The following is a 13823-nucleotide window of genomic DNA, read 5'->3' as shown; positions in this document are numbered from 1 at the left end:
GGGGGGCGGTGGTGGGATCGGGCTCGGTGGAGGCGGCAGAACGGCGGCCACCTGCCTGCGTTGAAACGTGCCTTCCCAGTTTTGATTATTTCAGTCCATATCCTGGTAACTTCTGTTATCATCCAGTGTTACGCTTCCAGCCTTGTAAAGATAACTTCTAGCCTAGTGCTGATCATAACTGCTAGCCTCTTCTGCCTCTGCTTCGTTTCTAGGTGAACTGGCGTGAACTAATAGCAATCCTATGAATAATTGGTGTAATTCATTAAGTTGTAGTTAATTATTAACCTATATAGTTACATCTCTCCCATTTCTGAATGCTCTGACTGCTATTTGCTCTGTCGTGGTTTAACTACAAACAGCAACAAAGCCCCACACAGCCACTTGCTCCCTCCTCCCTGGTGGGGTGGGGGACAGCATCAGAAGGGTAAAAGTGAGAGAACTCTGGAGTTGAGATAGAGACAGTCTAATAGGGAAAGCAAAAACTGCGCGTTCAAGGAGTTCGTTCACCACTTCCCATCGACAGGCAGGTGTTCAGCCACCTCCAGGAAAGCAGGGCTCCATCACACATAACAGTTACTTGGGAAGACAAACGCTGTCACTCCAAACTTCACCCCCTTTCTTCTTCTTCCCCCAGCTTTATATTGCTGAGCATGATGTCATATGGTATGGAATATCCCTTTGGTCAGCTGGGGTCAGCTGTCCTGGCTGTGTCCCCTTCCAACTTCTTGTGTACCCCCACCCTACTTGCTGTTGGGGTATGAGAAGCAGAAAAGCCTTGACGCTGTGTAAGCACGGCTTAGCAGCGATGAAAACGTCTCTCTATTGCCAACACTGTTTTCAGCACAAGTCCAAAACATAGCCCCATACTAGCTACTGTGAAAAAAATTAACTCTATCCCAGCCAAAACCAGCACAGAATCATAAAAATTCAGCTGTGTGGTGTAGATACCTTCAGTCAGGTACCCATAATGACTCCCAATTACTACTATTCCAGTGACTTGAAAAGAGCTGGAGAAAGACAAGGCTTAAAGGACAGAGATGCTGCGCATGCCCTGGGAGGCTTCCCTCCTGTAGGTGAGGTGGAGCTTCATGCATGGCTGGAGGCAATCCCTCAAGTGCAGGATTCCCAGTACCATCCTCAAGCTCCACTGGGAGAAAATTGCTGTTGAACTGAAGGTCAGCCCCAAAGAGATGTATCCTTTATGTCTTCCAAGGGCACAAGGGTATGATTCAAGGACAGTGATAGTTTGATTTCTGTGAGGGGAAGAGTGCCCTGCAGATACTTGCTGGAGGAATGCTGTGTATTTGCTGATCCACAACAGAAAAATAATGCAGAAATTAGAACAAAAAGTAGAGGACATAACAAGTGTTACAACAAACAACTTGAAATGCATGGCATTACCCCATCATTTTCTGTGCATCTATAAGAATAGCAAATTACCTCCTGTGTGCATCTTCAATCCTGCAGAAGGTCCCTACCCCTGCTTTCAGAGAGTTGTTGCTCCAGGAGCTCTCTCAGTGAACACTTGACTTTTCAACAGGCTCACGATTCCTTTGTTCGTTTTCTGTTGTTTGCAGAGATGGTTGTATCAAAGCTGTGGGCCAGGCAGATGTTATTCGCAATCAGTTTTCAGGAGCAACATTTGAAAGAATAATTGACTGCTCTGGGAAGTGTGTGTTACCAGGTAGGTGTGTTTTTTCATAATGATACAATGCCAAATGGTGGCAAGTGCTTAGAGACAAAGTACATGTGTGTTAAACGTCCCTTCGTCCTCTTTCCTCTGTAGTACTGGTTTGATAATACCTTGTGCTAGGGACAGAGTACTGCAGCTTTTCCATCGGGAGTGCAGCAAGGAGAAAACTGTAGCACTCAGGATGGTTCTTTTGGGCTTCATGGTGGAGCTCTGTCTCTTCTTGTTTCATCTGACATCTGCTCCTCCGTGTCATAGATCACAACTGTAACATAGCTGGCCTAGTGACTTTTCACCTCTTTTCTGTGCTCTTTCTTCCCATCAGCCATGGAGCTCAGTCTTTCCATCCTGTCCGCAGCCAGTTGGAGGGAAAAGGGCAGTGCAGGACTTTAGTCACATACTCTGTAACTTTACCTGATAAAAATACTAAACCTGGACAAGTCTACTGTGTGTTAAACTTCGCAAGTGGTGTTAGCACACAAGCTGTTAGACCTCTGCTTCATTTGGGCATTCAATAGTGTTGGTTTCACAGCTTTTAGAAGAAGCTCCTGCTGGACTAAGTGTACTAAGTGGAGGAAATGCTAGAGTAAGTGCTAACATGCTAAGCCCAGCCTGAGCACTGCTTTTTTTAAAGAACACAAAGCCTAATGAACTCTTTCAAAGTTTGTAATTTATAATTTCTTCCACAGTTTAAAAACATCATCAAAACAATATGAAAAACTCAGCAACTGATGCATTTACAGAGAGACATTTTGGGTACGGTGTTACACCTAAAAAAATTAAAAGAAAATTAATAGCCTTTGAAGAAAATCCTAGATTTTTTTGATGGTTGGATTTTTTATTTTCTCTAACCAATAGAGACTTTACAGGGGAACTTCTGCTGTCCATTTAATTTGCTTGCATGTTCATAACCTTTTCTCTTACACAGTGAAATAACTCGAGTGTATGTTTACTTTGTTTTCTTTAGGCCTGGTAGATGCACATACACATCCAGTGTGGGCTGGTGATAGGGTTCATGAGTTTGCAATGAAGGTAACAGCATAAAATTACACAGCTGGATTTTTCTTCCTCTTTTTTTTTATCCATAACTATTTCTGCTTTTCAGTGACTCTTATCTTTCATTTGTAGAAAAACATGTAATTTCCATCAGATAATCTGAGAGAAGAGGGATGATTTTTTGAATACTGGTAGGATGAGAGGAGTGTAACTGCAGCCTTTGCAGCCAGCCTTGATATATTTTTGCATTAATTGAAGTAGTACAGGAGTGCCACCTTCTATTACCATGTAAATCTTGATTATTTTTTTCTTCTTTTTTTCCACGCAAATGGATTTTTGAGCTAGAGATAGGTTTTTCCCTTGGGTTCAGGGGAAAGCAGGTCTTCAGAATAATTCTCTTTATGTCGCTTCTTACATAATTTATTCATTTATGTGGAGGGGAGAGAGGGGGGGGAGAGAGGAAGAACTAGGGGGGATTTTTATCCCTGTCCTTTTCTCTCTCACTGCAAAGAGACCTCAAGGCACTTTCCTGAATCCCTTGGATAGAAAATGCACATTTAATATCTAGTTATGTGTGTGGGTTGGTTTTTGTTTTCTTTTTTTTTCCCAAGCTGGCAGGTGCATCCTATATGGAGATCCACCAGGCTGGGGGAGGAATACATTTTACTGTGGAACACACTCAGAATGCCACAGAAGAAGAGCTCTTCAATACTTTCAAACATCGACTTGAACGCATGCGCAATGCGGGATCTACTTTGGTTGAGTGCAAGAGTGGATATGGCTTAAACTTAGAAACAGAGCTTAAAATGCTCAGGGTGATCGAACGTGCTAAGCAATCCATGGATATTGGCATTTCTTCAACATACTGTGGAGCTCATTCTGTGCCAAAGTAATGTGAATTGATTTTTCTTTCTCTTGTTAACTATTACTGCTATGCATTGAAAATTGGCTGTTATTTTCAGAAAGGTTTCTTCTGCTTACCCCTCCTAAACATATTTGAAACAATAGCCAGTATTTACAGAAGACTCTTCTAAATTTTTATTTGAAGGAAGACAGGGAAGCATTAGCTAGTGGCTACTAAATGCCAACAAGACCTTAGCACAAAATGTCTGCCTCCAGCTGATGCTCACACTGAACATAATGCAGATTACAGGGTTTCTGTACAGAAAGTTGTTCTGCTTGGGTTAGCTGCTACCTTTCAAGCGTAGTCTCTGCCATGAGCTTTTATTTTGTCCAGCTAACAGAAAAAAAAAAAAAAAAAGTATTTAATCCTTATATACTTCCATAAACAAAGCTTAATTGTGCTTCCATGCAGAGAAGATATGAGAAGAATTGCATACATCTTATAGGTATGAGTAGAAGATTAAAGTAAACATGCTTAATCACAAGTATTTTGATGGCTCAAGCCAGCCTTTCTCACTTCAACATTTTTTTCCCTATGATGAAAATAACATCTTCAAGTTACTAGATTTCATTGTATGAAAGAATTAATGAGGAGTTTTAGCTAGGTGGGTGTATGTGTATGTGAAACATATAATTTGACAGACTAAGCAGTAGGCTGCTGCAAAACAAGGCTTGTAAGATGGAGGCAGGCCTAGCATCACAGAGATACTGTGGCAGTCTTTATGAGATGTTAATTTTTTTAAAAAAAGCATACTCCAAAAAAAATCTACCTCTTCCAGCATTCAAGAAAACATGGCCTGAATACATTTATTTACAATCTAATTATGCTGTATTTGGAGCAGGTTGGGAAATTATCTTTTGTTAATATAATTATTCAAAAGGAATCCTGTATCATCTTCAGTAACTGGAAGATGGTTAAAAATAAAGTAACTAAAATTTGCTGAAAACACCAAATATTTATTTCAAGACATTCTACTAAAGTTTGGTTGACTTAATGGTAAAATATAATTGAAGTTTCATGCCAAACTATATATATTTCTTAGCCCTTCCTTTCTTCTTCCCCTAAAAAAACCTTGGGAGAATTTCAGTCAAAATCCTCATAAGTAGTCTTTCCCACCAAAATATTTCAAGCATTTCTGTGAACTAATGAAATAAATTCCAGTGTTTTTACAAATATATCAAATCTTACGTGTTAGAAAGACAGGTATGCCATCTCACTCCGTACAGTTCTGTCCCCACTGATGGATGTCAAGCATAACAAAATATACGTAGTGAGTATATTGTATTTTATGTAACGAGAAAAGGTACTTATCTGTATTTTCCAGTTTGGGTCTTCTTAAACCCTGTTCTCTTTTCATTCAAATGTTCATGTCTAGAATATCTTGCATTAATTTTCTGCTACCCTTCAAACCTAGTCACTGCCTCAGGTTTTTATTTTGACTAGGAAGAATTTTGCAGTTCTTCCCTGATTCATGGCCTGATGTTCAGAGCTGTGGTCCTCAGCCTTTGGCTGGCTCCTGAACATCTGGGACAGTAATGTGCTGAGGGAAGCATCCTGCTCTGTTGAGCTTCAGTTTTAGACTCTGAATTTCCTGCAGTTTCAGTAACAGTGGAGGATTGCAAAGGGAATATGTTGCCTGCAGGCTTGGGGCTGGGAATTGCTCTTTCATTTATGCAAATAAGATGATGATCTTGTAGATTCTAGAAGCTGTTAAACAGACATCGTCCAAGTCACTTAAGCTCATGTCAGTTTTCTTTCATCATTGTATTCCATAAAGCTGCCCTGTAGTTCAGTTATGCATAAATCATACAAACAAAAGAGTAAGATTGATTTAACTGTTTTTATTTAAATCTTCTTGATTCATGTAGATCTTAAAATATAATGCCCTTTTTTGTTGTAGGTACTTCATGCCAACTCTTGATGAGATTGCCATTAAAAATCTGATAACCTGATGATTTTGGAACGATCATAGTCATGCAAGTCTGTTACTGCTGATCTACTAACACTGAATCAATTTAAAATAATTCTATTTAGTGTGAAACAAAAGAGCAGTGTTACACTTGCTCATGGAAAATGCTGCTTAGACACCTGTGGAGCTGCTGCCTAGGAGCTTTGTTAAATTCTTGCTAAGCCACTTGCTTGCTTGCTTCTTACACTTGGCTTAATTTAATTTAATTTGTAAATATGGCCTCTTAGATCAGAAGCATCACCAGAAAGTTAATTTAATTGATAAAGGTGTAAACTCTTTCATGTTGCCAAGTCTTGCAGTATGTGGCATGTCTTGTAAAGGTTCAGTATGTGGAGTCTTAAGAGGAGCCTACCTCCAGACTTGCCAGCACCGTTTTTTCTTTTTTTCCCACTTGGAAATTAGCTTTGGGCAGATGTTGAGAACTTGCTGCATGTGTCTGTTTGTGATCTCTAGGTATATGGTCATTCAGTCTGATTTTCTGCTTCTAAAAGGCACCATGGACACATGATTCAAACTGACCCTGCTCTGTAGCAGTGGCTGGATCAGATGAGCTCCAGAGGTCCTTACAAACACAGTTATTCTGTGGGACTGTGATACAGTGTATTGGTAATAGGCAGCACTTACTGAAGTATGTGCCAGATGGTGCAGGCTACTTTAGTCTGAGCCATCCTAGAGAAAAATAAGGCTGCTCTGTTTATAGTGATCCTTGTTTGTGTCCATTGCTTTTAAAAAGTGTTTCCAGCCTCAGAACTTCCAGACTTGGGGTATCTACAGTTCTTTAGGAAATGAATCTAAAAAGCTCACAGCAGGGGGGCAAAGAAATAACTGATCTGTCATCCCTCTAGTCATCATTTGGAATCAAATTCATGATTTTTGGGATGTCTGATTGTAATTTTGGGGTTTTTTTTATTGGAAAAGCTTCACTGGGCCCCCTTCATCTTTAGGAAGACATTTTCAAAGTAATTTCCTGTACAGAAATCTCTCGCATTAAAACAACAGCAATTTTGCGTTCTAGGGCATTACGTCCCCAAAAAAGTTTAACAAGACTTATGTTTCCCTCTGTTTTGCCTTGGCTCTGGTCCTAATCTTTCAGTCCAAATTCCTCCAATGGCTGCTGAGTAAAAGAAGAAAAGGGAGAAGGCTTGGCATGATAAAAGCCTGAGCAACTCCAATGACTGTTTCAGTGAGAGGTGAACAAAAGAAGGGCCATAAGCCAGGTTTTGCTCTGCTTTTTAACTGCACAACCTCATTTACAAATCCAAGCAGAATTTGGCTTCTTGAATTTCCTGCCTCTGTAAACCCCCCAGCTCGCCCCCATGTGGCACTCATGCCGGGCTGTGCGTGCCTTACAGTGCCTGAAAAGACGATTGAGATGTCACATTTAGCTGCAGTAGGTCACTTACCTTTAGATCTTAAAATTGCAAAATACTAACTCAACTGCATATTTTTGGATTGTTCTGTCTTTCAGAGGCATTTACTGATCTCTCCTGGGCTATCTTTGTGTAATAGGGGGTTCATAAATGGTTCTGACTTTGTCAAATTGAACCTCGGGAGGCCCCTCTGATTTAGAAACAGTTATCTAGCTATCAGTCTGAAAGATAAAAAAGGAGGAGAGGAAAATTTAAAATAATGATTTGTGCTGCACGTCCCCTTTGAGCTTTGATATTTGCATAAAAATATTGCATGAATACCATTTAACATATTTAAATAACCATTTACATATTTTAAATAGTTGGTTTTTAGGATAGAGTATAAGGAGGTCAGAGTATATGAATAAAAAAAGCAGAAGAATTAGTTTTCAAATATCATGTATCTTGGTTAGCATCTGAGATCTGAAGGTTTTTGGAGTGATTCGTATTTGCATCATTTTGTAAATAATCTAGTAATTGCATGCATGATCTGAATGTTTGCCAGACTTCAAGGATGTTATTCTTGTGTCTCCATAACATTTTCTTTTCATTAGAGGGAAAACTGCTACTGAAGCCACAGATGACATTATCAATAACCATCTCCCTAAACTGAAAGAACTCAAACTAAGTGGTGAAATACATGTTAACAATATAGATGTGTTCTGTGAGAAGGGAGTCTTTGATCTGGAGTCTACTAGGAGAATTCTTCAAGCTGGAAAAAATATAGGGTTACAGCTTAACTTCCATGGTGATGAACTCCATCCGATGAAATCTGCTGAGGTATGTCTGTCTTAACATTCAGTTAAGCCGTTTCTGCTCTTGCAAGAGCTAAATCTTTGAAAGGATTGCAGTTTTGAAAACCAAGGTTTTCTTTTCTAAGACTTTATAAAATAGACCATTCATAGACATCTATCAGATGATAGAAAGTGCAGCCCTTATGCAGCACATGGGAGGAAGCCTTGACCTCTGGGACTAGCAAGCACTGCCTAATCAAACATTGACTTTGCTTATCTTCCCCATGGGATACAGATGAGGAAGGTGGGTATCTGTGAAACCAAGAACGACGAAAATATGGTTTCTATGCAACTTGAAAAATCTTTTTTCCTTAGATGTCCTGTTAGCAGCAACAAGTTAGATGTGCAGTGAGCGCACTCAGATGGGTTAGTCAAGAATAGGCTCCCGAATATCTTGATAAAGAAAGTCAGTCTGAGACCATGTTTCACCATCATGTAAACATTATTTCCATCCTGTGAGGTCTGCTCAAGTTATTCTCTGCTGTATTTGAAAAAACAAAACCAAAACCAAAACAAAAACTCGATTGATCATAAAAGCCTTTTTGGTGCTTCACCATTGAAGGCAGCACTTGCACTACTAGTTCTGCAACCAGTGTCAGTTTTGTCAACAATTTTCTGCTGTATACTTTGTAAATGGGATTTGATGATGGTTTTATCCATAGCTCTCCCATAGCTTGCATGTTAATCTGTTAAAAACACCACTGAAGGTATGCTTCCATTCACTGGATGGTTAATACCTTTTTGTGATCAACTTTTTCTGCAGTAATTTAGCAAATATTTTGTCTCTGTATTCCATTTGTTCTTTCAAGCGTTCTTTTAGTACATTTTACATTAGTAGTGAATTGTCTCCTCCAGTCATTTGAAAACCACATGGCTTTACTGAACTAATTGAGAATGGTGAGTAGTTTTCTTGAAAATTTGTTTAGCTTGGAGCTGAGCTAGGAGCCCGGGCTGTCAGCCACCTGGAAGAAGTTAGTGATGAAGGTATCACAGCGATGGCAAGAGCTAAGTGCGCTGCTGTCCTCTTACCAACAACTGCCTACATGCTGAGGTAAGGCTACCTGATTGGAGAAAAACTTTAATAACAGCAAAAATTTTTAGTTTTAGGGTCTTTTAGTGTAAAAGCGTAAGCTTGTATCTATGCCTTAAGGATCAGGCTGGATCAGTGAAGACACAAAGAGCTGAATGAGCCTCCTTATGTCTTGTTTCTAGTGGAAATCCTCAAAAATGAGGCGATACTCTAGTTCTGGCAAGTCTCACAGTAGATCTGGAGTGTTTCAGTCAACACTGGAATTTAACCCTTATGACAGGCTAAGGTAATTATCAGGCATTCTTTAAGAAGAAAACTGGTTTGCTTTAATCCATTTAGGCTTTGAAAACTGAGTTGGCTTCTTTTCAGGCAAATTATATCTACATGTATGTATTTACTCACTTGCAGAAGGTTTTACTGGGTAATGAATCCTTTGGTTATCAAAAGAGCTGAAAGACTGTGGGTAGCATTTTTAAAATCTCATCTGATTTTACCCAGGCAACACTGAGCAGAATTGCCTTAAGAATGCTATTTTCCATATGCATATATTAGAGATAAGTGTAGATGGATCACCTGCTTACGCCTAATGCCAAAAATAAGCCAACTAGATGATGAGGACCATGACCCAATAATACTTTCCCTCCTGAAAAGATCCTTGAGCTGATTTTGGTTTATTTTCAACAGCCAACTTTCCTGTGCATTGAGGCTTGTGCCACTGCCACTTGTCTTCGCTTCTATGTCTGTGCTTGTGTTTCTGTGGTTAGCTGTTCGTGACCTGCACCAGTGCTTTTCAACCACTGACTGATTGCAATTACTTGCACTGCCAAAATACAGATCTCGGGGAGGATGTCTGGTCCTGCAAACTGATCCCAAGCAGGGAGGTAGAGGAGACAACAGAGACGCAGGCACCTGTGGAAAAGGCTGTGGCTGTATCTCACGTCTTACTCCAGAGACTCCATGCAGTGCAGAGTTTATAAGCTTAGGATAAGCCTAAGGTGGGGATAAGAACAAGCTGTAGGAAATGAGGCCTCATTTCTTGCAGTGTCCAGTGCACTATTTACTGAACACAGGCCTCCCAGTCTAATACACTCTAAAAATGATGAAGACATGGATGAGATAAATGTTAAAAGAGTATTAGAGGGCTGAAAGCTGTACAGTGTATGAGAAGAAGATGCTATGAGGTGATGTGGTACATCCTTTGCTGCTCCCTCAACTCTTTCAGCATCACTTACAAGAGCTCAGAATTCAGGAGGTTTTGCACCTACACTGTCCCCTGGTTTTAAGAAAAGCAGCAGTGGCCAGGGATTCACCTGATGACTAGAGGCGGGCTGGAGAGTGCAGCCAGCGAGTTGTTTAATGGTAAGCATGCTCTCATTTGAGTCTTTGCTAACTGTTGCCTGCAGTACTCCTTAGGAGTCTGGCAGCAGATCATGGCAGGGGATGCAGAGGCTTGAAGGACACATGAGGATGCAGAACAGCTCTTCAGACAAATCTTTTAAACACAGTTAACTCCTGGAGCATCGTGTTGTGCATGAACAGGTAGTAGTTTTCTCATAAATCTGTGAAGAGGCTTCTATAGGGAGAGGATTGTCTTATACCAAATGTAAGCACTTCATTGAGATCTTGTTTATTGTTCTTTTCTGTTAACTGCAGTGCTTTTAATACTACTTTTTGAGCAGCAGTTGCTCTAATGTTTCATTTTTATTACACTGGTTTATTTTCAGACACGATGTTTGGTGCTATTTGCTTTACAGCAGTTATGGCTAAAAATTTTTAAGAGAGTGTTATTTCCTAGTGTCTACCCTTGCAAGCACCTACCCAGATTAATCCAGTGTCTGAAAAATTTTGAAATGGCTATTCCAGATATTGAAGTTATTGAAGATATCTTTTGCATTAAGACTAAGTGAGAAAATCCTCTCATGCATACAAATTAAATTCACAGTCTCAACTTACTATTTCAAATTGCCAACAATTTGAAAGGAATGGACTATTGCATTGCTTGTGCTACTGCTCATATGTGGGAGTCTGTCTCTGAAGATAAAAGGACAGGAATATTACTTTTTTGAGAAATTAATATTTTCACCTTGTAAATCCTTAAGTGGCTAAGGTGTGAATAAATACCAAAATTTCAGTGGCCTGAAGCCTGATGGTTGATACTGCCTGCTGCCACATGCTGCTACTTCAAAAGCAGTGGATCACACTTGCCGTTTATGCTGTCCATAGGTGATACGTAGGGAGCCAAGAGGAGAGTTTGGGCTTTCGTCTCCAGAAGGATTACTCTAAATGAATGCATGAATGTAGCCAAACCAAGTGATGACCTCTGCTCCTGTAAATCTTCATATATTAACAGTGAATTGTACTGACAAGTGTCTTCTTCCCACCAGACTGAAGCAACCTCAAGCTAGAAAAATGTTAGACGAAGGAGTTATAGTTGCTCTTGGCAGTGACTTTAATCCCAATGCATACTGTTTTTCAATGGTAAGCTATTCCTAATACTTACGACACCATAAAATTATGAAATCTCTTACTAGTATAACTTGTGCATAGATCTTGCACACTTGAAACAGTCTTCATAGCCACAAAGAGAGCTGTATGCCCTGCTCAGAAAACTGCTCATGCTTATTTATGTGTGTTGGTAGTTTTTGCCAGGAATTCTTGAAACCAGAACGGGTTCTATTCTTCATATGCACTGAGAGGCTTATAAAAAATGCTCTCAAAGTTCCTGATTTTGGAGTTCTCATTTTGGTGTTGGGAAGATTTACATTATGCAGGACAACTCCTTCTGTTGCACAAGGAGGGAGGAGAGTGCTTAGAGATTTGAGGCATGAACAGCTTTATTTGTGTTACTGGTAACTCCCATTTTCCACTTAACTTGCCTACTAGCCTATGGTGATGCATCTGGCCTGTGTAAACATGAAGATGTCAATGAATGAAGCACTAGCAGCTGCCACCATTAATGCGGCTTATGTGCTGGGAAAATCAGACACACATGGCTCCATAGAGACTGGCAAGCAAGGGGATCTTGTTATCATAAATTCATCAAGGTTTGTTCTTCCATTGTTGTTTGAAATGTGATTTAACATAAGGGGCTTTGTTTTTCACCATGTTTGGATAGTGGAGAGGTTAGTGAATTCCTTGTGCTTCAAAAGTTATTTTCATCTGAATAAAGGGACATTGCTATCATTTTAGACCAGCTTTTATGCTCTGTAATCACTCCAGTGGAAAGTAAAGCCATAGAATTTTGGGGCCAATATTAAAAATAATCCATCCCTATTTACAGATTATCTAAGGATAATACCTGTTTATGTTGTGGAAGGAGTTCTCTACTGATGTGTACATTAACTCACTGTATTCATGGAACAAGAGATCAACATGTAGACATGGAATATTGTTCGCCCATGGTTCAAGCAAATCTTTTATAATTGCCAGATATAGGAGTTACGTGACCTGCTTTTATGCAGGTCTGGCTATTCTTAAACATCTTGTTGTCTTTTTAGATGGGAGCACTTGATTTACCAGTTTGGGGGACATGAAGCACTGATCAACTACGTTATAGTTAAAGGACAAGTCGTCTATGAAAATGAGAGGTGTGAGACAATGAGCAGTTACTGAGAGAAGACAGTAATTTAGGAAGCTACTATAATCAAATTAGCATGGAGTATTTCAGAGCAACAGACAAATCAATTTTGTATTTAGCGGTAAATTGTTTGGTGCTCACCTTACCAGCCCTCTTATTCAAATAAACTTTACCAAGCATTACCCGTTTGGTGCATCTTCATGTCCATTCTCCTCTCCACTGCATGAAAATATTTTCTGATTGTATCTTTTTGAAATAAGACAATTTGCAAAAATGGTTTCCTATACCATTTTAATCTATAAAAATATTATATTTGAAAATAACCCAAACAAACCACGAGTGAATGAAGAAGTTTGTATCCAGGTAAGATTTATTGGGAGGACTGATGTTAAGTAACGTGTGATGGAGGGCTGGGGTTCAGGTGTGCACATTCGGAATGGCTCTTCATGGTGCTGGGAGGCCACAGCATCCCAAGGCAATGTTCATAGCTCCTGGGTCTGCTCAGTCTTGAACTCAGCAGATACCAGGAACCACAGTCATGGTGGGAAGCACAGTACCTTACCTCTCCAAAATAACAAGTCTCCTGGTTTCTGCAGCCTTGAAACTCAGTGAGAGTGAGCAGCTGGGAGCCCAGCAAGGTGCTGCTTATCAGCTGGTCTGCAACATCTCCCTTGCTGAGGATCTCGCAGCTCCTTCAGGGCTGTAGGGGCACCAAAAGAAGGGGGAGAGGAGAATGCAACCAGGTACAGCACCCACTGGGCTGCTAAAAGTAGGAGTGCACTCTAAGTTAGAGGTTGAATCAGGCCTACTGTTGGAAATCAGTGATGCCAAAATCTTACAGTTTACTCTTAGAGGCAATTAGCTCAGCGAGGTCTGGTGAGTACAGCCAACTTCTCAAAATTTCAATTACTTTGACATTTAAAAGATCACATGCAGGCAGTGTTGTACAGATGTTCTAAAAAAAGACCTAATTTCATTTATTCTAGGCTGAATCTGAAATAACATGAGACATGTTTGTTTATAGAAGGTTGAATGTGCTTCTGATGAGAAGTTGAGTGTGAGTATGACAACTACTCAGAGCAAATGTCACAACTTAAGATCCTGGGTTTGTTTAAAGTGTTTTTTTTTTCTTTCAGCTACTGTCTTTTTCTGGGGATTGTACAATTATTTGGGGATGTGGTATGTAGAAAAAAAGGAGGACAACAGTTCTGGAGAGTTCAAGCTGTTGCAGTGTTGTTTAAGCAGGGGGTCTAGGGTAGGGAGGGTGTCTGGATACACACCAATGGGGGCTTTTCTCCAACTTTTCAAATGGATGGTGGCTGCAGAAACAAAAGGGCTTAACTTTCTGAAGTTGAAGTCAAAACCACAGCTGACAAGCATAAAGAACTTAGCATAAAAATAATTATTGATATAAGCAGGTGACATAACCTGTGGTGTGCTTTAGTGAACCAGAC

At 40.0% G+C, this 13823-nt stretch overlaps 1 protein-coding gene across 1 annotated transcript; it reads left to right on the top strand.

Moving 5' to 3' along the window:
• The first annotated feature begins 967 nt into the window (after positions 1-967).
• AMDHD1 (amidohydrolase domain containing 1) lies at positions 968-12536 on the top strand. Its single transcript, XM_026864728.1, has 9 exons — positions 968-1073; positions 1541-1684; positions 2658-2722; positions 3298-3575; positions 7523-7748; positions 8689-8813; positions 11177-11270; positions 11676-11836; positions 12290-12536. The coding sequence occupies exons 1-9, from the start codon at positions 968-970 to the stop codon at positions 12402-12404; spliced, it is 1314 nt and encodes a 437-aa protein (XP_026720529.1). The 3' UTR covers positions 12405-12536.
• The last annotated feature ends 1287 nt before the right edge of the window (positions 12537-13823 follow it).

Source organism: Athene cunicularia (genome assembly GCF_003259725.1).
Source record: "Athene cunicularia isolate RWA chromosome 1 unlocalized genomic scaffold, athCun1 chr1_part2, whole genome shotgun sequence".
Taxonomy (NCBI): Eukaryota; Metazoa; Chordata; class Aves; order Strigiformes; family Strigidae; genus Athene; species Athene cunicularia.
The sequence above is the reverse complement of the archived record's forward strand: the minus strand, read 5'-3'. Positions and strand labels throughout refer to the sequence as shown.

What these genes read in the sequence shown, in the direction of transcription:
- AMDHD1 (XM_026864728.1), top strand. Translation starts at nt 968, where the DNA reads ATGACTCCCAATTACTACTATTCCAGTGACTTGAAAAGAGCTGGAGAA. An exon ending in GGGAGGCTTCCCTCCTGTAG is followed by an intron (nt 1,074 to 1,540) that starts GTGAGGTGGAGC and finishes ACTTTTCAACAG; the next exon opens with GCTCACGATTCCTTTGTTCG. An exon ending in TTCATGAGTTTGCAATGAAG is followed by an intron (nt 2,723 to 3,297) that starts GTAACAGCATAA and finishes TTTTTTCCCAAG; the next exon opens with CTGGCAGGTGCATCCTATAT.